The 23,250-nt window shown below is 39.9% G+C and overlaps 1 protein-coding gene across 5 annotated transcripts in view; it reads left to right on the top strand.

The window, feature by feature from the left end:
- Positions 1-996: 996 nt before the first annotated feature.
- The window catches only part of fli1 (Fli-1 proto-oncogene, ETS transcription factor), a 40,859-nt gene continuing 18,605 nt past the window's right edge, over positions 997-23,250 (top strand). Inside the window, exons 1-5 of one of the 5 annotated variants that reach the window (XM_024277859.2) lie at positions 997-1,305; positions 2,748-2,798; positions 12,071-12,282; positions 12,504-12,655; positions 15,111-15,314. In XM_024277859.2, the coding sequence (XP_024133627.1) occupies positions 2,760-2,798; positions 12,071-12,282; positions 12,504-12,655; positions 15,111-15,314 (607 nt within the window). In that variant the 5' untranslated portion in view covers positions 997-1,305; positions 2,748-2,759. The other 4 variants (XM_024277858.2, XM_024277862.2, XM_024277861.2 and 1 more) reach the window with 4 other exon arrangements.

The following is a 23,250-nucleotide window of genomic DNA, read 5'->3' as shown; positions in this document are numbered from 1 at the left end:
GCTGCTGCTTGAATGTGTTGGAGAACTTCTCCTGCAGCATCCTGAGGAAGGCAACACAGCAGGCACATGAATGCCATTTTTTCAGCCCAACGGATGTTGGGATTTCCGTCCATTGTTTCTCGCTGGGAACATTATTATCAGTGTTGTTGCTCCTAATCATTGCATTAGGAAACGGTGCAACAAACAGAAGGTCTGGTCAGTGTTGAGAAGAGATGTTTCACTTGATGGACCCCCCCCAAAAAACAACTGTTTTCCTCTTTCTTCTAATGGGATCAAACCAATTTCTGATCATTTTTTCAACTTTTCTTTTCACGTTTGTCCTTGCATTTCTGTTTGTATGCAGTTTAAGAGGTAAACAGAAGTTTGGAAATTCATTTTTAGATGAATGAATATGTTGAAAAGTCTCATGAGAACACGCCTCATGTTTTCTAAAGAAGCAACGGTTTACAAGCGACCTCGTAGTTTCACTTTGGTCGCCCTGCGTGAAATAGCGACCTTGATGAGGCTGTAAAATGCCATGGCTGGGCGACTTTCCTCACCATGAATTGCCCCAGTTCGTTTGGGGGGACGGGGACTCCAGGTTGAAGATGAGGGGGAGGAAATGAGGTTAGTGAAGTGAGTGAGGTCAACTGAGCAGGAGATGATGATGTTGGGTTCCTAATAGCAGGCGGGAGGATGTGAAATTGCTCACAACTATTTTAAAATTAAATTAAATTACAATTTAATCTGATTTTTACATCAATTTTGTTTATTTAGTGTTTAAACTACAAAAAAATTGTTTAATTTTGTGGAGAAAATGTTGAAAAATGCACTTTTGGTGAATCCAGACAATAAATGCAAGTTTGGATTTTTTATTTTATTATTATTGATTTCAATTGGGGAAAATTCAATTTTCTTGACAGTTTGACCCCTGTTTTCTGGGCGCCACGCGTCCTACAAATCAATATAAAAATAATAAATAAAATACATGTTTCACTTTGATTAAAACATTTAGGAACAATCGAGTAAATCAAACAGAAGCCACCTTCTCCCTCCCTCTGTTCTCCCCTGGTTTCATGGCTCACTGGCCTCACACTGCAGGCAAAGGGGAGGTTTTCTCTCGCTGCTCATTGGCCGCGGATCTCCCTTCTCTGCAGCATTTCCATTCATACTCCCTGCGCTCCTTCGCCCCACTTTCAAAAAATAACTCACTGCTGTCATCCGTATTGTGGAAAAAAACGCCTTTGACTGGACGGGACTAATTAACTGAAATCGGAGGAGGAGTGATCTGCCAACATCGAAAAGTAGATCGGCGCGTAACGACAGGTGAGTCAGAACAAAGTGCGCACGGTCAGGCAGGAGGGCATGACATCTCCACACTTCTTTGCACGTTCAATCTGCTCAAAACTGATTCAATTAGGCCAAAAATATAATTCAAATCCAGTTTCTTGCTTTTTACATAAAAATGTAACGAATGAAAAAGTTAGCAGCTGAAAAATCGCATTGTTTGGGTTGTTTTGCGCCTTGGAGGAGCACAAGAAGGAGTGCGCATGAGCTGCAAATCAGTCAGCTTTCCTTCATGATGGATAACAGCAAGGAAAGATGCTTAAATTGTAACACTAGAGGGGTCCTGGCCCACGGGGCTGTCTCAGAGGAAGGTTCACGCCGTTTTTCACCAGTCCTCCTCCGCCTAATTGTCCACAGATGCGGAGTCCTATCTTCTTTTTTTTTAATGTGGCGCGCATTTGCGTTTGCCCCAACAACACATATAAAAATACATTAAAAAATGTTTAGAAAAAAGTACTTTTGTTTATATTTCTTCAATGTCTTCTGTATTTGTTATTAATAAAATGTTCAATTTAACCAACAATTTTTTTGCAATGTTTTTCTTTTCCACCTGCGTTTTCTCATCAGGTGTTGGCTTAAGATCACACAAACTTATGTTCTGCAGTATAATTATTGTATAGGGGGAAAACCGCTGGAAACGAGGAACATGATTGTATATTTGTAATCTTGACAGGTCAGAGCATGCGCGCTACCGAACTGGACAAAGATGTCCCACAGGAGCTGTTAGGATCTAGCCGACGCACTGCTGTGTCCTGAACGTCCTGACGTGCGCACATTAAGCTCATTTGCTTTTATATTTAAGAGCAACTTGCAATGTCCCCTTGCTATTAATGATTGCATGGAGAGGGGAGGGGGGGCTGAAAACACCGTCCTCCAAGTGCCCTTTCACCCCAGACTTTGTAAGCTGCACTTATTAAAGCGAAAAGTGTTTCAATATGTGGTAAGCTTTAGGGGGAAAACGCGATGGGGGTTGGGATGGGATGGGGCCCTCTTTTTCTTTTTCTTTTTTTTTATGCTGCCCGACTCCTATTGGGCGACCCAGAGCAATTCATCGTGGGTCAGTTGTGCAATTTCCACCTTCGGGTGCAGGTTAATGCGCGGGCAGAGGTAATTAAAACCCATCCGTATCTAAAAACCTAAAACGAGAGTTAAAAAATGCAGAGGGGTTCATGAATGAATGAATGAATGAATGGAGGCTCGGTTTGACGTACGGCGTCAGTGGGTGGGGTGTCGGAATCAAAAAATGAACTTTCCCTTTTTTGGTGGAAGTGGGGACTCGTGCGTAAAATCGTGCCTAACCCGTGCGTAAAAGTTCCCAAAACAAGACATGATGTTATATTTTATTAAAGCATAATTATAGAAAAGATAATAAAAATGTTCATAAGAATAATTAGTGATTATTATTATTTTATTTTTTGCAGTTCTCAGAAGACATGTTCCAAACTGTCCCTGACACGTCGTCTTACGTAAAGGTAAGACTGCACCATCTCTTGGATCAGGTAATCTCGTAGGGAGAGATTAAAGGTCTTCTTTCCCACATATTTGTTTGTTTTTTCTATTTTATTCCTCCTCCTCGTCTCAAACATAAACTTTTCAAATACTGGCACATGCATGCCAGGACAAAACGCAATTGACGACTTTAAATTTCTCCAATAATTAGAATAAACCAAACAAGAAGAGGGGGGAAAAATGGGCCACTTTGGTGCCTGACGTCACGAATTCTGCTCCTGCTCCGCGCGTAAATAACGCGAACAGCTCACATCTGCTTTTCACATAAAACCCGCGTCGCGTGGATACCTGCTAAAGCTCTGCGCATGACAAACTTATTTCTTTCATTTTTTTATACAACTCCAACGTTAATAAATGCGTAAAAGTGTGGCCACCACAATAACCTGCAGAGAGCTGACTGCCCGGATTGTGCTCCAATAAAATGAGTCATTGTACAGAGACGAGCTTATGGTCATATCTTCATAATCAAGGTATTTTTCCAAGGGCGACTTGCTAATGTTTTGAAGACTTATTCCCCCCTTTTGAATAAGAGCCTCTTTCATCCAACCACGGCGTTTGTGCCACCGCGGAGAGACTTTGCGTTTCAGGGCCCCGAACAATTCCCGATGTGTTGTGGGAGAGTTGAATAGCAGGGAATGTTTAAGAAGAAAATAGTGACCTTTTTCTGCTGCCTATTACAGCTTAATCTCCATCTTTAAGGGCTTCCATCTCATATTTTTTTAGAAACTTTTTTTCTTTGCTCTGATTAAAGCAGACTTGATTACTTTATTCTCCTTTGTATGGATTCAGTCTTTTCTTTGTCCCGCTCTCACTCACATCCATTGAGATGTTGGTCAACATGTGGCAATTCAGAACTCAAAAAGAAATATTCCTCATTCAAGCGCTGCATGCACTGCCCAGCATTTGGTTTTGTTTGGTTAAGGCCTGGCGAGACTGGAACTCTCCAATAAAAATAAATCTCAAATTAATTATGGCCTGGAGCGAGGGGCCAGACAGTTCGTGCTCATATGTGCTGCAGACTCCACTTTTTGCCCTCAGTATTTTGACTGGGGCTGTCTTTTTAGCCTGAGAGGAGGAATGATTTGAATACAAGTCTGCAGTTTAATAAAAAGGGGGGAAGTTTGCAGGCGACTCACATAAAAAAAACTTCTTCTTTTTCTTTTTTTATTTATTTATTTTTTTTTAAGAAAAAATAAATTAAATTATTTTCACGGACATCTTCATTGATACAAAAAGGTTTTAAAAATGTGAAAGAAACAAGTTTTCCTGTTTGCTTTATAAACCCTGCACCCATCTCATGTTTGATTCTCCATGCTTCAAACTTTCATATAAGCCTTGATAAAAAAATAAATAAAAAAGGCACAAACAATTGAAAAGCTGCAGCCCAGAAACTCGCCAAAAGTGTCCGCCCACCTCTGGCTCGGTGCCACAACAGCAGACAGTGGAGCTACTGGCTGGTGGTGTAAGAAGAAATGTCTGGCTGTCTAGTTCCACTGTCAAGCCAGATGTTCTGCGGTTCACTGTGTAAACCAGCTTGCATCTGTTTATAGATCTTCCAAAATGTTTGTTACCGCTGCATTCATGAGGATCTTCCTGCCCACACAATCTCCCTGATAAGCTTCATGGCAGGTATTCTGAGATAGGGGGAGTTGACTTAATTTTGTACTGATTTACCCTTTTTTAAAATGAAAATAAGCTCAATAACATCTATTATGTGGAATAATATCAAACATTTTAGAAAATTGCAAACATTTGCTTCTGTGGGCTTATGAAGATTAATGGAAGCTGATGTCACGAATCCAAGCAAGTGTATAAATGTGTTATAATCTGTGTGTCTATCAGAATTTACCTCTTGATTTGATTTGTTCATGAAGAGAACATCACATTAACATATTCAGTACACAACATAAGTCTGCATATCTTCATGACAGGAAAAGAGCAGTGAGAAGAATACATTTTATATTTTATCTCGGCCCCTAAATGACATAAAAAGAAAAGAAAAAAAAAACTATCCTAGATGGCTTCACCACACACTAACTTACACATTCCTCAAGTTTTATCGTTAAAAACATTTTTAAATAATATTTTATTAGTACAACTTTTCAAAATTCTCCCAATTCTTACCCTAACACAATAAAAGCATGTCTGCTTTAAAGTAATGCAAGCAACTTGAAACTTAAAATCCTATTTCCTCCGTGATTTTCATCTTCTGAGGAGAAAACAGAGATTTTTTGCAGACTCTCTTCCCTCTATTGGCATTACGACAAAAAAGGACGTGAAGGACGCTGGAATGCAAAGAAAAACAAAACAAAAAGAAACCAAGTCAGTCACTGAAGAGTTAAACAAGGTGTCTCCCTTAATTACACCAGTCTGAAATGGCCTCAGGCAGGAGAAGCCTTGACCCTTAGCAGGATCCAGATGTGGTGGTCCCAAGGGTGGGGGCCCACAGCTCCACCAGACCCCCAAGTGGAGAACAGACAGGCCGGTCCTGCTGTCAGTGGCGGCTTTGGTGACAGAGAGAGCAAGAACCCCCCAACCATAACAATAAAATAAAGGAAAAAAAATCTGATTTAAGAGTGATAATAAATGCAGATTCAAAAAGAGATTTCTTCCGACTTATTCACACCGCTTCCATATAGTGGACTGACCCTCAATCTTGGTTTTAAGTTACCCACACTTCTTGTTATGCTGAAAACAAAAGTAAAATGACGTCTAAAAATGCTTATTCTTCATATAAACACTTCCAACTAAAGCTAACCAGGTGGAATTTGTGTGAAGATCACGAATTATTCTTTTCTTTTGCCCTTTCTCTGTCTTTTTGGATGATCTGCTCCCGTTCAGAGCTGGCTGGCCGCTTCAGCATCTGCGCTGGAACTGCGCTTTAATTGATGAGGGCAATTTCATAGAGCAGACCTGGGGGGGGGGGGTGTAACCTTGGCTTGGGGAGGAGGGGAATCATTCGGGGATCCAAGTGGATGTGGAGGAACTCAGCATTGATTCAATTATAATAACAATAATAATTAATTATAATAATAGTGTATTTTGGGGAATCTTTAATATTTATGAAGCAGACTGGAGTGACGGTGCCTCTCTTTTCATTGGTGATGCAGATTTTAAATAAAAAAGTACCAAAAAAAGAAGGAAAAACAACTAAATTTCCCACTTTGGTTTCTTCATTTTTCATTTTACGCATTTCTGAGTTAGTCTGGGGAGGAAAAAAAGAAAAAAGAAAAACATATCCTCATTCAAGCTTGAGTCCCCCCTTTCAGTAGAAAGCAGATGGAAGCTGCGCTTAATGGATTTACAGAGGGATGGAGGCAATCCAAAGGCTGAAACGGCACAAGAGCGCAGCGCTGCGCGCGTAAAAAGTCCTGAAAGTCTCAGTCCAATTCATAAGCAAACAGTTAAACCCCTCCACGCCACATGCGACATTGCTGTGAAAGAATCCACACTCCACGCACACAGCAATGGCCGCGCACAGCGCGAGCAGCCATCCTGTAAATATTTCCGAGCAGAAAAACATAAGAGCGCAGCGAAACACTCAATTGTTTTCCCTGCTTATCTCTGTGGGACAGTATCCTGCTGTTTTTTTGAAGGCAGGGCTTTCGGTGACACACAGCTTCCTCCTCAACCTTCTCAACAGCGGTGACTTCACTTCCCAAATTTAGAGGAAAGAAAAAACCCAATCCGGTAAAAAGTGTCTCTTTCCCTCCGCCACATACCGGCCACTGGAATTAATTCAGGAGCGTGTCATGTTTGGAATATCGTCGGGGTCCGCGAGAATTTGCGCAAAATGGACGGAACTATTAAGGTAAGGGTGGAGATCGGGGAGTAGGAGTTTGTGGGAGACCGTTTTTTCGGAGTTGCGCCTCCTTTTTTTCTGAAGCAATGGGTTGAAATCTTGCGCTGGGTCGGTCTGGGAGTCGGGACCCTCCAGTCTGCGGACGATGTGCGGCTTTTTTGCCTCGGTCTGAAAGCGGTAACCGACTCTCACTCTTTTTTCTCCTTTCTTCCTTCTGTGTAAACATTTCGTTTTTCTTTCGCCGAGTTTGAGGATTCTCGGAGGGACTGGTGGCTACGTCGGGTCCAGGCGCGCCGTTACGCGCGTCTGGAAAAGGCACAAAGGATTAATTGATTTGTTCACACGAAACTCAATTAAGTTTTTTTTCTAAAAAATATAATTATCACGCATGTTGTGTGAGTTGTTTGAGTGCGGGCAGCGGGAATTGGGGAACAGCCAAGACTGGACGCACCGCTGGATACGATGGAGCTGCGCAACAGCGGTGTGGCACATCGCCCGCGTCATTACAGATGTTTAGTCAAGAAATATGGCTTTTTTTACGTTATCTGACAAAGAAAAAACATTTTTTACTTCCTTTCATGATCTCAGAAACCCAGTCGCTGCCCGGCAGTTTGTGTTGAACAGCAGAAGGAAAAGCTGTCATTTGGCAACTCCACAGTTTGCAATACGTTGAACCGCAAAACTTCACAATGATACCTCGGCTGCGCTCCTTGTGATGTTGCTCAACTATTTTGAAACTGTCAGTGAGCTGGTCCACATTAACCGTGGATACTTGCTCCCTATACACCCTAAATCCAGATGCGTTCTGGCCATTGCCTCCAGATGTTGAATAGCAAGTTAGTTGCCCCTGCTGATGCGTTCAATGACTTTTCTGGTTTTAAAAAAAAGTCAGATGCAAGTTCTTTAGGATAACTACCTCTGCTTTGAAAAATAAAACATATTTGGGGGGGTTTGTAGTTTTAAGGTAGCTTGTTTGTAAAAGTTGGGTGTGGTATGAATTTTTGGAAGTAAAAAACATAAAAAAAACAAAAACAAACACCAGACTGGATAAATTGTCTGCGCATTTATAACCATTTCCCACATTTTTCTCGTGACTTTGCCACTCTACAAGATGATGTGCATTTCCCCACATCTTCTTTTATTTCCACAGCATGAGCAGTCGTGACAGTCAGAGCAATCTTAATCGGGGCACCTCGGTGTAAATGAACGGCTGCTGGGGCTGCATTCATGCCCGCTGAAAGAAAGGAAGGACTCTCTAACCATGAGAGCTTCCTGCTCTATACACTATCTTTTCCTGACAGGTTTCCTCTTTCTCCTTAAAACAAAAGACAGGAATGCCCCCCCACCCCCCTCTCCAGGGTGGCTCCTGTAGGATTGCTGTGTGTGTGTGTGTGAGCGCCAAACAGATGCACGTGCAGTCTGGGATGTGGAGCGTGTATGTGTCCCAAAGTCCTGCGCCAGACGCGTCGTGACGCATTTCAGGGAGCGCTGGCTTTGCGCGGATGTAAACAGCGCGGTGATGGTGGCTCCCAGCAGGTGTCACACTCACACAAAGCCTGCGATGGCACTCACAAACCAGAGCGCGGTTTGTGTGCTGCCTTTGTCCTCCATTGTTTAGAGAGCACCTGAATGCGCAACAATGCGTCTTTCTGTCACTTTTGGTGCGTAATGGCGCAATCCCTTTGACCTTTATTTGTTTAAATCTGGAATTGATTCGCATTCAAAGTTGTTGCATTGCTCCATATTGAACAACTTATCTCTTGGTAGTGAAATGTAACTGTTGCCCTCAGTGGTCTGGCTGCCACGATTAGTCGACTAACCAAGTAATTAAATAGTCGATTAGTCGTTACTTTATATTATATGGAGTTAGGGTGCAGTAAAGTTGGACAAAGTTGTGAGGTTCAGCACCAAAACACTTTTTTTCATATTTGAGTCAGTGAGACCAAAACTTTATCTTTAGTGAAAAATAGTTCCTCATTTCAGATCCCGACCTCATTTGATTTAATACCAAACAGCAATGAAAGACAGAAGCTGCACGATTCATTAAAAGTTTAACAAAATAACCACTGTCTTTATTTTTAGTTAGTTTAAAGTTAATGATGGTTAAGATGTGTGTTTTACATCCACTTCACGCATGACCCGATTAGTCGACTATTCGGAAAAAATAATCGGTGATTAGTCGACTATTAAAATAATCGTTTGTGGGGGTGCATGTGTTCTCCCAAGATATATACTGGAGAGAAAACAGCAAACTGGCAGCCAATCTCCTGCAAAGTGCTTCTGCTTAAAACCCCTGCAATCTTGATGCGCACACGCCTCTTGCCAATCATTGCTCCAATTGCGGAGGCCGATATGTCAGAGTAAATATAGCTCGTAACTGTCTCAATAGTTCAGAAAGTCCTTATCAGGGCTGTAATGAGACATTCTCCCACTAGTTCACTCTTTATCACGAGCAAACTTGCTGCTGTGCTCTGCCAAGATTGTGTGCTTTGCTGCCAGACGGTGATGGATCCTCGGATGAAATCAATAAAAAAAGACATTCTGGCAGATGTGAAAATTCTCTAAATAGGTTTAATTTTTAAAATTGATCTTGCAAAAGCAGTTCCTTTTATATGTCCCATAATCCCTTGGAACAGCTGGTGTAAAAGAAAACTTAAAATATATCATCCAAAATTTCAGTTCTGCCCGAATTTGAGTAATATATTATTCCATCAGTGATGTATAATAGCAAACTTGTGTTTTTCCAAACATATTTGTTTTGACCTTTTTGTAGGAATTACAAATAAACTAAAATTAGGGATGGTTTTGATGGCTATGATATTTAAGTTAAAAAAAATGATGTCTGACTCTCTTTTTGTTAATTAGAAGCATTTCAATTGCTCGACGAGTCTTCCAAAAGACTTTTTTCTAAGTATTGTGAGAAATGCATTTTTTCTTTTGGGAATGGAGCAGCTGTAGGTTGGAAATATTGATGCATCCAGTCAGTAGCTGCTGCCCTGTGGCATGCTGGAATGAAATAAGTCAGTCTTTGGGATTAGACATGTCTCGGTCTCAGCTGTGCCATCAGATCCCACCAGATCCAGATGTACATCAGAACCCATTCTAATCCTCTCAGGCCTGCAGTGGTGCAACTTCATCTCATACTTTGGTTTTACATTTGACAGATAATGCAAGTGCGGACTTATTATTTATTAGAATTTGAGTTTAAGATTATGACTGACTTTTTTTAATCATCAATAGTGACATCTATGGTAAATTTTATTCAGAAATCAATGTTTTGCTACTGCTAACACACAACGTTGAAACCACACAATATCAAGGCCAAGCTCCGCAAGTTTCAGAGTTTGTTTTCTTTAATAAACTTACATTGCTCCAGCTGAGCCAAAGTAGAGAGGTCAGCGTGAGCCCCTGCTTCTGTTGAGTCTTCAGCTGCAGAGGGAAGTCCAGCAATCAGACAAGATGAACCCTGCAGGGCCCAAAAGGGGATTGCAGAGTCCACTGAAATTATGAAAAATAGCCCGTTTATTCATGAAAGGAAATGGTTCAACTTCAAGAATCATGGAAAGTTAGATTTCCAATCTGATATATCGTTTTGGAAACATTTTGTTGTTGTTTATTTTGTTTATTGAAAGTAAATATAATTTTTGTGGTTAGTGTCTGTGTTAATGTGTAAACCAGGAGGCCTGTAGCATCTTATCTGAGGGCTTTGTCATACACCCTTGTGGCACGATGGTAGTCATCTTGACATCAACAGGAAGCTATCGTTGCTACATGGGCTGTATACACAAACTACTGAGGATGCCAGACTGTGATATGACCTATAACTGCACATAATTGCCACAAACAACAAAACACACCAGATTAAAAGGTGGATTTGACCATTTTCTGCATGACCGTAAAAAAAACTACTTTGATTGCTGGTGCTTTTCTTTGCTGGTTTGATGATAAAATAGATTTTTGCTGTTACGTCGATTGTCTCGTCTTTAATTTCAAAATTTCACATAACTTCTTTACTTAATAAAATGCAAAAACTTGATTTTTTACCATAGAGCTGCATTTTATTGGAACAAGAGAAGGGGGTTTTCTATATTCGTACCCAGCCAGCAAAGCCAAGTGGGCCCAGTATGATTTAAAAGTGGGCAGAAAATGTGGGCCCCACCTGTGTTTGCCCACACTGACATAAGTGAGGACTCAGTGGGTTAGCTCGCTATGCTAGCCAGCCCCCAGCTCTGCTGTAGCAAGCTGGTGATCTCTTCGGTAGCATGCTACCGAGCTCTGTTGAAGCGAGCTTCATTGCACCATGCTAGCAAGCCCCATTGTAGCATGCTGTTGAGCTCTGCTGTAGCAAGCTAGCAAGCTCTTCTGTAGCATGTTAGTGAGCTCCTCTGTATTGAGCTAGTGAGCTCTACTGTAGTATGCTAGCGTGCTCTTCTACCGTGTGCTAGCAAGCTCCATTGGATCAACCTGGCAAGCTCTACTATAGCAAGCTAGTGAGCTCATCTGTTTTGAGTTAGCAAACTCTGCTTTAGCATGCTAGTGAGCTCCTCTGTATCGACCTACGGAGCTCCACTGTAGCATGCTAGCAAGCTCTACTGTAGAATGCTATCCTGCTCAATTGTATCAAGCTAGCGAGCTCTGCATGTTCCTCTACAGCAAGTTTGCTAGCTCCTCAGCATTGAGGTAGCGAGCTCTGCTGTAGCATGTTAGCGTGCCTCTCTTTAGCTAGCTAGCAAGCTCCGTTGTTTTGAGCTATCGAGCTCCTCTGTATTGAGCTAGCAAGCTCTGTTGTAGCAAGCTAGTGTGCTCCTCTGTAGCATACTAGCAAGCTTCGCTATTACGAGCTAGCAAGCTCCGCTGTTCATCAGGCGGCTGGTTAGCGTAGCGAGTTAACCCACTGAGTGTCCACTTAAGCCAATGTGGGGAAACACAGGTGGGGCCACCACGGAAACTTGGACAAACCCATTTGGGACCCATATTTTCTGCCACTTTTAAACCATTTGGGCCCCACTTGGCTTTGCTGGTTGGGACAAAGGCTATTTAATAGATTTATAATGAAATTCTGAAAATAAATGTGAGCCTTGAGATGGATATGATTCTGAACTGGGGCTGTGGTGTCGCAAATCTGAACAGCTGACTTCCTTTTAGACTTTAACCAAGCAACATTGGTGTATTGTGCCAGAGACCTTTCACTGTTTTTGCCAACATTTTCATCATATGAATATTTTTTTAAGCACACATTATTTTATCCCATAATATAAGTGAAAATCTTTATGTTTGTAGATTTTTAGTTTTTTCTAATTTAGCAAAAAGTGACAAATGTTTATTTTCTTGTAAAAGAATCTCTGTTCAGAATTAGTTGTTCATAATGTTTTTAAATGTTATTATAAAAACAGTTGAGAAAGCATACCAAATATTTGTATTTTTCACCCCCAGGAGGCGCTGTCAGTGGTGAGTGAAGACCAGTCCTTATTCGAGCCTCCCTACGCTGCTGCTGCCCCTCTTCCCAAAACAGACATGACTGCATCTGGCACACAGGACTATGGCCAGACCCACAAAATAAACCCGCTACCCCCACAGCAGGAGTGGATCAACCAACCTGTGCGGGTCAATGTCAAGAGAGAGTATGAGCACATGAACGGCTCCAGGTACGACAACTGGGGTCCAAGCACAACAGAAAGCTATCCCTGTTTTTTTTAAATTTTTTTTTTATTTGTTTTTCAAAAATCTAACTAACTCAAACCTTTTCTGGTATTTGATTTGCTTGGCAAGACAAGTGTACGAATTACACATCTCATGCCAAAGTGAACTGGTAGTAAGGCAATAATGCCGATAATGTTTTTTACGGATGTGTGTGTTTGTGCAGCAGAGAGTCTCCTGTGGACTGCAGTGTGGGGAAATGCAATAAGCTTGTGGGGGGCAACGACACGTCTCAGATGACTTACGGAAACTACATGGATGAGAAGAGCGCTCCTCCTCCCAACATGACCACCAATGAAAGGAGGGTCATTGTACCTGCAGGTGAGGATGGGCGTCTGCCCAAGCTGACTGTCACGTTTCCACTCATTCCATATAAGATGGACAGTATTAATAATAAATCACTAAATCAAATTGCTACACTCTGAAAAACTATTTTCTTCTCTTTTGGTGTATCATTGATTTTTAAATGCATTTGTTGAAGTTCCACTCTGACCATCTTTTGATCTGCTGTAATAGTGTTCCAAGTGTTCTTTTAATTATGATTAAGCAGTTTTTAGCCAAACATTTTGGCTAAAAAATGTTGGGGTCCCCAAACTACGGCCCACGGGCCAGATCCGGCCCACCTCCACATTTGACCCGGCCCCCCAAATACTATCAGAGACGCATGATTTTATTAAACCATTTGGGCCCCACTTGGCTTTGCTATCAGAGACGCATGATTTTATTTTATTTTTTGTTCTTTCCCCAATCTGTCTTTGAGATTGTTTGCTAACACTGCAAGAAAAATCGTGTTTTGCTAACAGAAAAGACTGTTAGCATCAGTCACAGACAGAACTCCTATCAGAAAACAATTTTTCTGTCAGCCTCCAAACTGACCCCGGCTCCACATCAGCGAAGAAAAAACTTATGTGACTCTCAAGAAAAGTTTGTTCTTAGACATAGTTTCTGCAGAGCGGCAGGAGTTCATCAGAATTTGCCTTTGAGTTGTGGACAGGATTGGTGCCGCAGCAGAAGCCATCATCCATCTGTTTACATGCTACCCTGCTAGCTTACAGCCCCTCACAATCCCAACCTAACATTAATTGTCCAACAAAACTGGCAAACAATATCAGAGCTGGTTAATGAAAGCAATTTTCTTGTAGAATTTTTCTTGTAATTGATGACATATATGAAATAATTTAAGATTAAAACTGTAATTTCTTTATTCCAATCATTTTGAATCATGAGCAGATAAAAGCTCGGGTTTGTGATGCAGCAAATTTCCATGGGCGGTTTAAAGTCTCCCTCCTCTGTTCCATTACTAAATTCTCCCTAAGCAGACAAAAAGATCCATGCACATCTTTGTTTTCCTTATGAACTGGAATCTGGATCAAAATTGTACAACTGGATAACTCTGATATTGCTTGCAATTTATTTGCTACGCTAAGTCTAGCTCGGGACATGTGAGGTGCTTTAAGCTAGCAGGAGAAAGTGCAAATAAAGGAATTCTGGGACATCAATGTAGGGGAATTTCTGCACCAACAGTCCTGATCACAACCACAAAGTGAATCTTCAATTAACTCCTGCTGCTCTGCAGAAAATGTCTTAAAAATTGACACAGGCTTTTTGATTTAGCTAAAAACAGCACAATTATAGTCAAAAGACCACTGGGAATGATTTTACAACAGAAAAAAGGGGAATGTAAGCTTAATTTTCTTTATATATGTAGCGACTGCATCAAAAATCCAAAGTCGCTGAGAGCTGGGTCCGGTTATTGTATGACGCGCCAAACAAATGGACTTGAATCGGGTCGTGCTTTGAGCCTTTTATTAATGACCAAAAAAGTAATTGAAATAACTTAGGATGACTGGCCTATTGAAAGCAAAAGCAAAACATAACAAGAAGGATGGTCAAAAGGCAACAAAAAGTGACAACTAAAGCGGGTTAAAACGGTCAACAAAAAATTTGGCAACCCAGCTCACCCTCTCCCCTCTAACTTACAGGTGCAAAATCAACAGGTGAGTTATAATAACTCAAAATGTCTCCGCCCACAAACATGTGATCCACCAGGTGATTGCCTGCTCAACATGACCGCAAACAATACTAAACATGAAGTAATGAACTGAACAAAAAATAATATTCGTTCACCTTCATTTATAAACAGTAGTTTGATTCATGGCTACTACAATATATGTCTTCCATGGTAAGAAAAATGTACAAGAATATGTGTTAAAACAAGATTTCTATCAGAGTGGGTTTTTAAGCGTTTAAAGTAGTAGTGTGTTGTCATGACTATTCTGCCAAATCTGATGAATTCATTGCTGGACTAAATTTGATCTTTTTGGCATTTATTGTAACAGTTAGCAGAAAAAATTGATTATTCTATTTTTAAAAACTGAATACACTAGGCAGAAATGCAGTTTTTTTTTCAGTGAAATTGGTTCCTGCACATAAAATGATATATTTAGAGCTAAGGGGAATATCAGAAAGTTTTCCTTGTGAATAAAGTGAACAGTTACCCGTCTATACACTTCCAGCAGCTTCGCTCAGTGCCACTTTATGACCAATACTGAGTTTGAAGGTTGTTTTCTAAATTTGCTTTGCAGTATATCAAACACGCTTGAGTGGACTTTATTGGCGCAATGGATAAAGTCCAAAAATGCCGTAGCATGATGCTGAGAAAGTACCTGAAAAAAACTTAATTCAACTCTTTCTACTTGACTTTTTGACATGAAACATTTCTGATTGAATTCATTTAGTGTTCTGGCAGAAAACTCATACTGTCTGCTTTCTCCAGATCCTTCGCTGTGGTCCCATGACCATGTACGCCAGTGGCTGGAGTGGGCTATCAAGGAGTATGGCTTGCTAGAGATCGACACCGCAATGTTTCAGAACACCGACGGCAAAGAGCTCTGCAAGATGAGCAAAGAGGACTTCCTCCGGCTTACTACCATGTACAACGCAGAAGTGCTTCTGTCACATCTCAATTACCTCAGGGAAAGTAAGTCAACTATGTGTACATTCACTGAAATTGATTATTTCTGATCTGCCTGGAATACATTTGACGAACGGTCGAAAACGGTAAAAGAAGAACAAAACATGCAGTATTCTTATTAGCAATAGACAATGGCTTTTTTCTTGAAGGTATTTTCACATAATGCTACAAAAGAAATGTGGAAAATAAGGGGGCTTCTTTCCCTTCTTGAGATAACCATCGACTACATCCCCCCACTACACTTTGCAGTACATTATTCCACATGGTCCAGGGAGAGAGAGATGAAGCCCAGGTGCATTGCCTCAGGAATCGGACTATGTTCTGCACGGCAGAGAAAGCTGATCTGCAATTTGCAATGGAGGCGGCTAAATTTGAGCCTTTTACCTTTGAAGAGACCTCAGAGTGATCCCGCTTCATATGATTTTTGGAAGGAATCGAAGGCGGTTTGCAGGGACTGCATGCAAATGACATTTTGACATAAGATGTAACATCTGGTGTGGCTTTAGCTCTAAGACAGCGCCGTGCCTGGTTCAGACACGAAGGGCCCACTGTCCACTGGAGAAGTGAGGAAATCTTGACAGATGTAGAAGATAGTTTGTCCAACTTTCTGGATGTATGTTTTTTAATTAGGAGGCAGTGACTCTGAGCTTGACTAAATTGAGCATTTCTTGAAAAAGTGCGATGAGTCTTGATGTGATGTAATGGGTACTGGATTTTGTTAGAGTCAACAGTTTTCTCCATGAACCAGGTCTGGACTGAGGGAGATGCTTGCCATGAGTATAACGGCTTCATTGTGAAGCTCTGCAGCGGGTGGATCTGTCTGACCGCCACTGCGCTCACTCTGCAGTGCAGCTTTCATTATGGCCGCTGGCTGCTGGACTTAGATGGCTTAGACTCGCTGCACTATGGATCTGCCCATGGCAGCCTTTGTTTTGATTTCAACTTTGCCTTCTTTTGTAGACAGAGGAGATGTTTTGGGAATCTTCTCCACTTGCCATTTAAAATTGCTTTGGATTTGTTCCCAAAAAGCCAAAAAGATGAAGGCTCCCGTCCATGGCCTACTCTATATTAGCTAGGGCTGGGTATAGATAATCATTTCCAAAATTGATTCGATTCAATTCACAATTTTTTCTTTCGATCCACTAAATACAATTCAATTCAATTTTGAGTTTACAAATTTAGACACATTTGTTTAGAAATACATTAATCGTCTACTATGTGTTTTGAATATATTTATACAAATTTGATAGAAATAGAATAGAACAAAAGGAAAGATACGGTAATGCTGATGATTTGGAGAATCAAGATGTTTGCACAAACACAAAATGAGAAAGTCATTCTACTCAGGACGAAAGTCATTAGTTAATTTTCAGACAAGCCCCCAGAATCCAGACAAATGGAAAAAAAGAGGCCAAACCTCAGGAAGCATTAGTGAAAATAGGTCATGTGATGTCGTCTTAGCGCCACATTAAGTTGTCTAGTACCTCCAAGAAATGGATGGTCCAATCATCATCTTTCTTCAAACATCTGCGTGCACTATGTGTGTGTTTGGTTCTGTTTATTGAAGCTCTGATTAACATTCCTCTGTGTCATTAAGCCTTGTATGTACACTTGGCAAAGGGCAAGGACACTTCCACGCCCTGCAGCCATACCATAACAAAACACTCCTGCCACGTCATGTGCACAACTGTTGCTCTGACACCCACACTTGTAGTGCAAGCCCAACATCTGTCTTGCTGCCCAGCTGCTTACAGTAAAAAGGGGTAGTTGCATTATTTTAGCTTCGCTGCTGGTCACTTATCCAAAGTTTTATAAGTGATGGCCGCCTACACCCCAATGTGCTTTCAATTTGGGTTGCAATTTGAGAATTTGTTCAAATTAGTCTGTCAGGGAGGGACCACGGACTGTTTGCTTTATCGCACCCATGTAGGTCGGTTTGATACCACATGTGCTGGAAGCGGAGCAGAGCAACAAACCTCAGACGGCTAGAGAAAATGTGCAGTATCTTCCAACAAGCATAGATGCAAAGGAAGAGTGAGAGAAAGCTGCAGATCCGATGAAACATGGTAGACGGGGAATGAAGGAAGACATATTTAGCACAAGAATTGTACCCTATTTGAAAGAAGAAAAAGAGCCTTAAAGACTAACGAAAAAAATGTTGTGGGCCAAAGTATTTTTTGAGTATGGAAATGGTTTAAGACAGCTATGACTGAGTGCCATTGGAGAATAGCTATGGTTCTGTTTCCCAGCTGTCGCCAATGCTTGTGTGTCTGGATGGATTTACAGTTCGGGAGACGAGGCTGAGAGGGAAAGGGAGAGTGATAAGTCTCGGCTTCTGCTCTCCTCAGAGTGGGGGGACAATCGTGGGCCCTCAATAGTTTATACAGACCATAAACATCTGGGCTTGCAGGCTGAGTAGGGAAAAAAAAGGTCTTGGGAGCTCGCTCTCTCCTATTTCTCCCTTCACAACATTTTTTATTGAGCTCCCTTTGCATTAGTTCGTTCTATTGGCAGATTATCGCTGGTGCAGTGGGGCTCAATGGCCTGGCTCTGCGCCCTGTACTGTTAGCTGTCTGCTCTTAGCCACCGTTGCAGAGCAGTCTGCGGCTGCTCATTTCACAACTGGGGGTTCAGACACTCATTACAGCTCCACCAGAATTTATTCTCCCATTGGCATAGGTGGATGTGGATCTTATTCATGTAAACTCAGCTCTAATTCATGCCCAGTGCTTAGAGGTTATGTGCTTTTTGAAAAAAAAATGATGATGCTTGGCACATTTATAGAATTTGGAATGAAAAGAACTTCTCATAGAGATGCATGTCAAGTACAGATGGTGCAACACACACGAAAGAAAAAAAAGGAACCCTTTAGTAAGGAAATTTAGAAGGCTGTTTTTGTGATGCTTTTAAGAAAGAAACGGCAAATAAAACCCAACCTGTTCAGAGTGCTTACTTATTTCCTGTCATGAAACATCTCCATGTTGACTATGCCAAAATATCAATATTGCGATATGTATCACGACATTTAGTCCTGCGATTGATTCTCGATGGATTCTCACCAAGTATTGATCTTTTATTTTCATTTGAAAAGGCTGTAAAACGTTATATTCATAATCCTTTGGTGAGAAATTCCTTTGGAGGTAGATAGGGGGCGCACGTTTCAAGGCTGGCTGTCGTGGGCACCAATGTGCCTTGAATTATTACATTTTTGTTCTGTTGTTTACAACAATTTTGCACTAAGTAGTGGCACTGCTGTTCATGTTTACTGTTGTTAACACAGAATTTTACAGATAATTCAATTGTAATTGGTGTCAATGTTTGTCAAAACATAAAATTACTGATTTCAGCAATGTTGTACATTAGTGCACAAAAAAACACAAGTTGTTTATTATGATTGTGTTCAAGCTAGAAAATAAATGGTGAAATATTTTCCTAAAAAGTATGTTTTTTTATATATATATTATTAGAGAGGATTTTTACCAATTTTCCCTGTATTGGGATATTATTGATTGTTAGCCATGTATCGCGTATCACATCATATCGTGAGGAACTCAGTAATTCACAGCCCTAATGCTGATGGGAACATTTTTAAGGATGACGCCACCTCTTATTCATATGCCACAAAATCACCACTTTATGATTTGGTTGTTACAAAAAAAAAAAGTCAGCCTTTTTCAGATTAGAAATAGAAAATGTGTCTTCCTACAATCATAAAAGGATAAAATGATGGAGGATATTTCAAGCAAACAAATGTAAATTAGATTGTCTGTAGATGGCTTTCTAATCATGATAGAGAGAACATAACATCATCGTATTTTAGACTGGTTATACTTCATAATGATTTGTAATCGACTGAATCGGGTCGATCACAATGCCATTTTAAGGGAATCACCCCAACTGCTGCAAAATGTGACACAAGCTGATGACATTATTCCAAAGTGGAATTTTACGACCATTTACAATTGCATGCATATTTCCTGTGCCATTTAACCTGAACTTATCTGAAGTGATTAAAATACAAGATGGCAGAGCTAACTCAATCCAGAAAAATGCCGGTTCCACGTCCCAGGATTTCACAAACAAGGCCCCTATTGTTACATTTTAAATACAAAAATGATTAGACATTATTTCATTCTGACTCATGTTTAAAAAAACACAATATTCTATTTTCATATTTACTTTCTAATGTGAATACAAGTTCATATATGTTCAATTAGGATGTGGAACGGGAAAAATCCTTTCAAAGTAAGAAAGTAAAAAAGCAGTTATTTAGTATCTTGAGGCTTTTAAAATAAAATAAAAACAAACTGATGTACCACTTACCTTGTCTCTTGTTTCTCTGCATCATTAATTAACCACAGACTTAGTCATATAGAAATGAGCATCTTAAATCTCAAAGTCTCAATGATTCTTATATATTACTATGAATAAACTACCAAACCACTGAAATGGAGACAATTGCGTCATCAGACTTAAAAAAGTATCAACTCTACTCGGATATTTGTTGAGAATTAGTATGAACCTTAGTATGAACTAGACTACACAATTCGGTAGGGACACGATGTGATTGATGAGATAGTGACCATTTGGGTTGATACCATTCAGTATCGGCAATATCAACAATATCGTAAATGCGGTGGATGTGACATTAACCTCAAACCTCAATTGTTTTTAATAGACGGGAATAGTTTTTTTGTAAGTTTCCTTTTTTTTAATTATTTGACAAACAAAGAAACAGAATTAGAACAAATTAATTTTCAACTATGTAAAACAGTTTATTAACATAAAAGCTTCTTGAAATTAAATAAGAAGTGAAGAAATAATGCAAAACATTCAACAAACCAAAAGAATCAAGCACCTATGATATAAAGATAAATCCAAGTGTTTAAGGATAAAAAAAATGGTAGAAATATAAATAATTTGTAATTTCTTTGCCTTTAAATAGAACAATAAAAACTGCTGAAAAGTAAAACAAATGCATGCTGCCTGTGAGATCTGCTGCTGAGATTTCACAGGACTGACAAAAGTGGTGAGGCAACAATTCAGCTGGGTTCTTTATGCAGCTACAGAAAAGTTTCAAACAAGAGTGGAAATATCGATATCTGTGGGCCGGTATTCCAACTTGAGCTTGATACTATCGATATTTTGAATTGATCCACCCAGCACTAATACTAAGTATCAGCCAGCCTTGAAAAGTGCTTGCTGGATGAATAAAAGTCACTTAAGCCAACTTCATGAGGATTTGTTCCAGAAACATCTTTATTTTCCAAAACTGACAATAACCAGAGTCAAACCAACCTTCTTCAGCTGTTACTCAGACGTGTGAAGGTGAGAACGGAAGCAGGGTTCAATAAATTCTTATAGCTATTTCTGGCACTTTTTTTTTTTTTACAACTTTAAATACCTTCTAAGAGTGTCTGTAAGTGTTCAGAAATGTGCTTTCCCTCCAACATGCTTCAAATCAGGCTCAGACGGAGAACACCCTGGTCTCCCAGGTCAAGGTTAATGAGGTCTAAGTTGCAGGCTTCTTAAAAATCAATGAAAGAGACGGAACGTGATCCTGTTGTCAGGCTCACTCCCCCGTGTCATTCCATCCATCATTTCACGTCCTTCAGTTTAGTTGATGAAGCAAAAACAGTCTTTTCTGTGGTTTTGTGCATTATAATAACACAGGCTTTGGAAGGCATTAGTGTGGTGGGATGTCTGAGACATGTGTTGTACATTTGATTTTTGTAATTATGCTCAGTCACAGACAAGCATTATAACCGCCACCCCCCTTTTTTGGGTCTTACCACATTGCTGCATGTAATGCGCAGCAGTAAATTATCAGTCATGTGTTACTGGTTCATTAGATTAAGCAGAAACAACAAACTAGAAGTAACAGGCTCAATAATATATATATAAAATCAGCCATTGTTATTTATTTTTGTACACTGAAATGCACTTGATGCATATTTTAAAATATGACAAAAATAATAGCTGCAGTATTTCATGTTTTTCCAGTTTTTAGGAAGAAAAAGGAAAGAAGTGTGTTAAAAACTTGGTAGCAACAAAGACATATAAATGTTTTTTTTTTCTTGTTTTATATAAATCAAAATCTGACTTTTATTCCAATGTGGTAAATGGGAAGTAGCTTCATTTTGCCACTTTCCTCTATTTTTTTTATTTTTTTTGTGAAACTGCAACATTTGGTTTCTCTTGATTTGTAATACAATCACAGTTACAATCAAAGCGCAACGCAGGTCTTGGTAACAACACAAAATAACCCAAAGGGAAAAGATTGTTTATGGTTAATTTATAGTCAAACTCTGAAGTGATGATTTATAAAGTGCTGTAATTTTGTAGGAGTAGAAGGGTTGGATAATGGAACAACATTGGTGTCATTTTATGGTCTAAAAATAATACAACCTAATCTTTACCACCATTTAAAATAACTGTCCATTTTGATAGCTCCGGTTTGCCGTATAGGACACATAAATTATGGATCTGACTGATGAACAAAATCATCCAGCATATTTCTGCCTTTAACTGTATAAGAAAACTGGATTGAGGGACGCCTCCCCACTCAGATTCCCAAAATCCAATATTCTGTAGACTTTCATAGGCCTGCACGATTAATCAAAAATGTATCAATTCAATGCAATTTTATTTATGTAGCCCATATCACAAACAATTGTCTCTTTGGGCTTCATAGTGGTAATTGTACAAAAGCAGAAAGTCGGTTATAAAACATAAACAATTGCTAAACTAAAAAGACTAAATAAAACAGGTCATCCCTGCCCTTAGACCCTCCTTCCCAGTGAGGAAAAAAATCCCCAAAAAACACAATTTCATGAAAAAAAGGGTTGTAATATCAGCTTGTGCAATGCACGTATCCCAAAAGATGGCATAAAACACGATAGTTACCTTAACTCTATACACATGCATAGACAGAGAGCTGTTTTTAAAAAAGCCCAAGTGCACATGAAAACTACATTGTTGTCCAGATTAGTATTGGCCAGTACTACCAGAAAGGTAGAAAATTGTTTTTTGGGGGGTGTTATTCCCTAACAAACAAGTTTTTACCTGTCTCCTCTGGTGATAACTGTTGAAGTGAAATGGAAATTATGTATTAGTTGTTTTTTTGTTTCGCTATATGCTCATGTATTGCAAGTCATATTGTCAACGTATTATCGATCACTAATGTCCCAGATCACAAGTCTTGTGATCAACAAGTCATGTTGTGGAGCCCTACTTCGATGGAGAAATAAACGGCTATTACGCAGTCATTCTATTTGTCAGAATAACAATTCTAACTGTATTACCATTATTTATATGTCCTTGCTAATTGTAATTTATTTTCTGTAATGCAAGTTAATCAGGCTAAAAACTGTCCAATCAAGTCTGTGGTACCTGCTGGCTCCCAACACTAGAAACGTTTGAGTGACAGATTTTGTGAGGTCAATAACAAGCCCACTTTCAAGTGGTAGGGGTGTTGACCTCCTACAAGATCAGTCTTGATTGTCGAGAATGGTTGCCATAGAAACGTTGACTTAAACTGACTTGGACCAATCACTGCTCACTGATAGCTTCTGGCTCCAGCATGGCGTTGTCCATATTACAAAACAATAAATTGACTTAATTTTGTTGGAGCATGAAGCAAGCTGTTTTCAGTGGGTGATGTCACACTCACTCAGTCCAGTACAACTTCATAGCAGCACCCATTCATATTCAGATCTTGACTTGTTTTAATGTACATTTTTATAGCGGTCATTAATCTATAAGATTAGGAATAGGTGTCCATACTGATTTTAAACCAGGCTAGAGCTTTCTACTTTGAGATTTGGTATTTAAGAAGGTGCTGGTCTTTTTAAATTTGTTGTTGTTGATCTTCTCAGAAGTCTTATACTTTATTTTTTTTCTAAAGAGACTGGTTGTTGGCCAGTTGACACTATTGGCACAT

The sequence above is a fragment of the Oryzias melastigma genome, linkage group LG13 (genome assembly GCF_002922805.2).
Source record: "Oryzias melastigma strain HK-1 linkage group LG13, ASM292280v2, whole genome shotgun sequence".
Taxonomy (NCBI): Eukaryota; Metazoa; Chordata; class Actinopteri; order Beloniformes; family Adrianichthyidae; genus Oryzias; species Oryzias melastigma.
The sequence above is the reverse complement of the archived record's forward strand: the minus strand, read 5'-3'. Positions and strand labels throughout refer to the sequence as shown.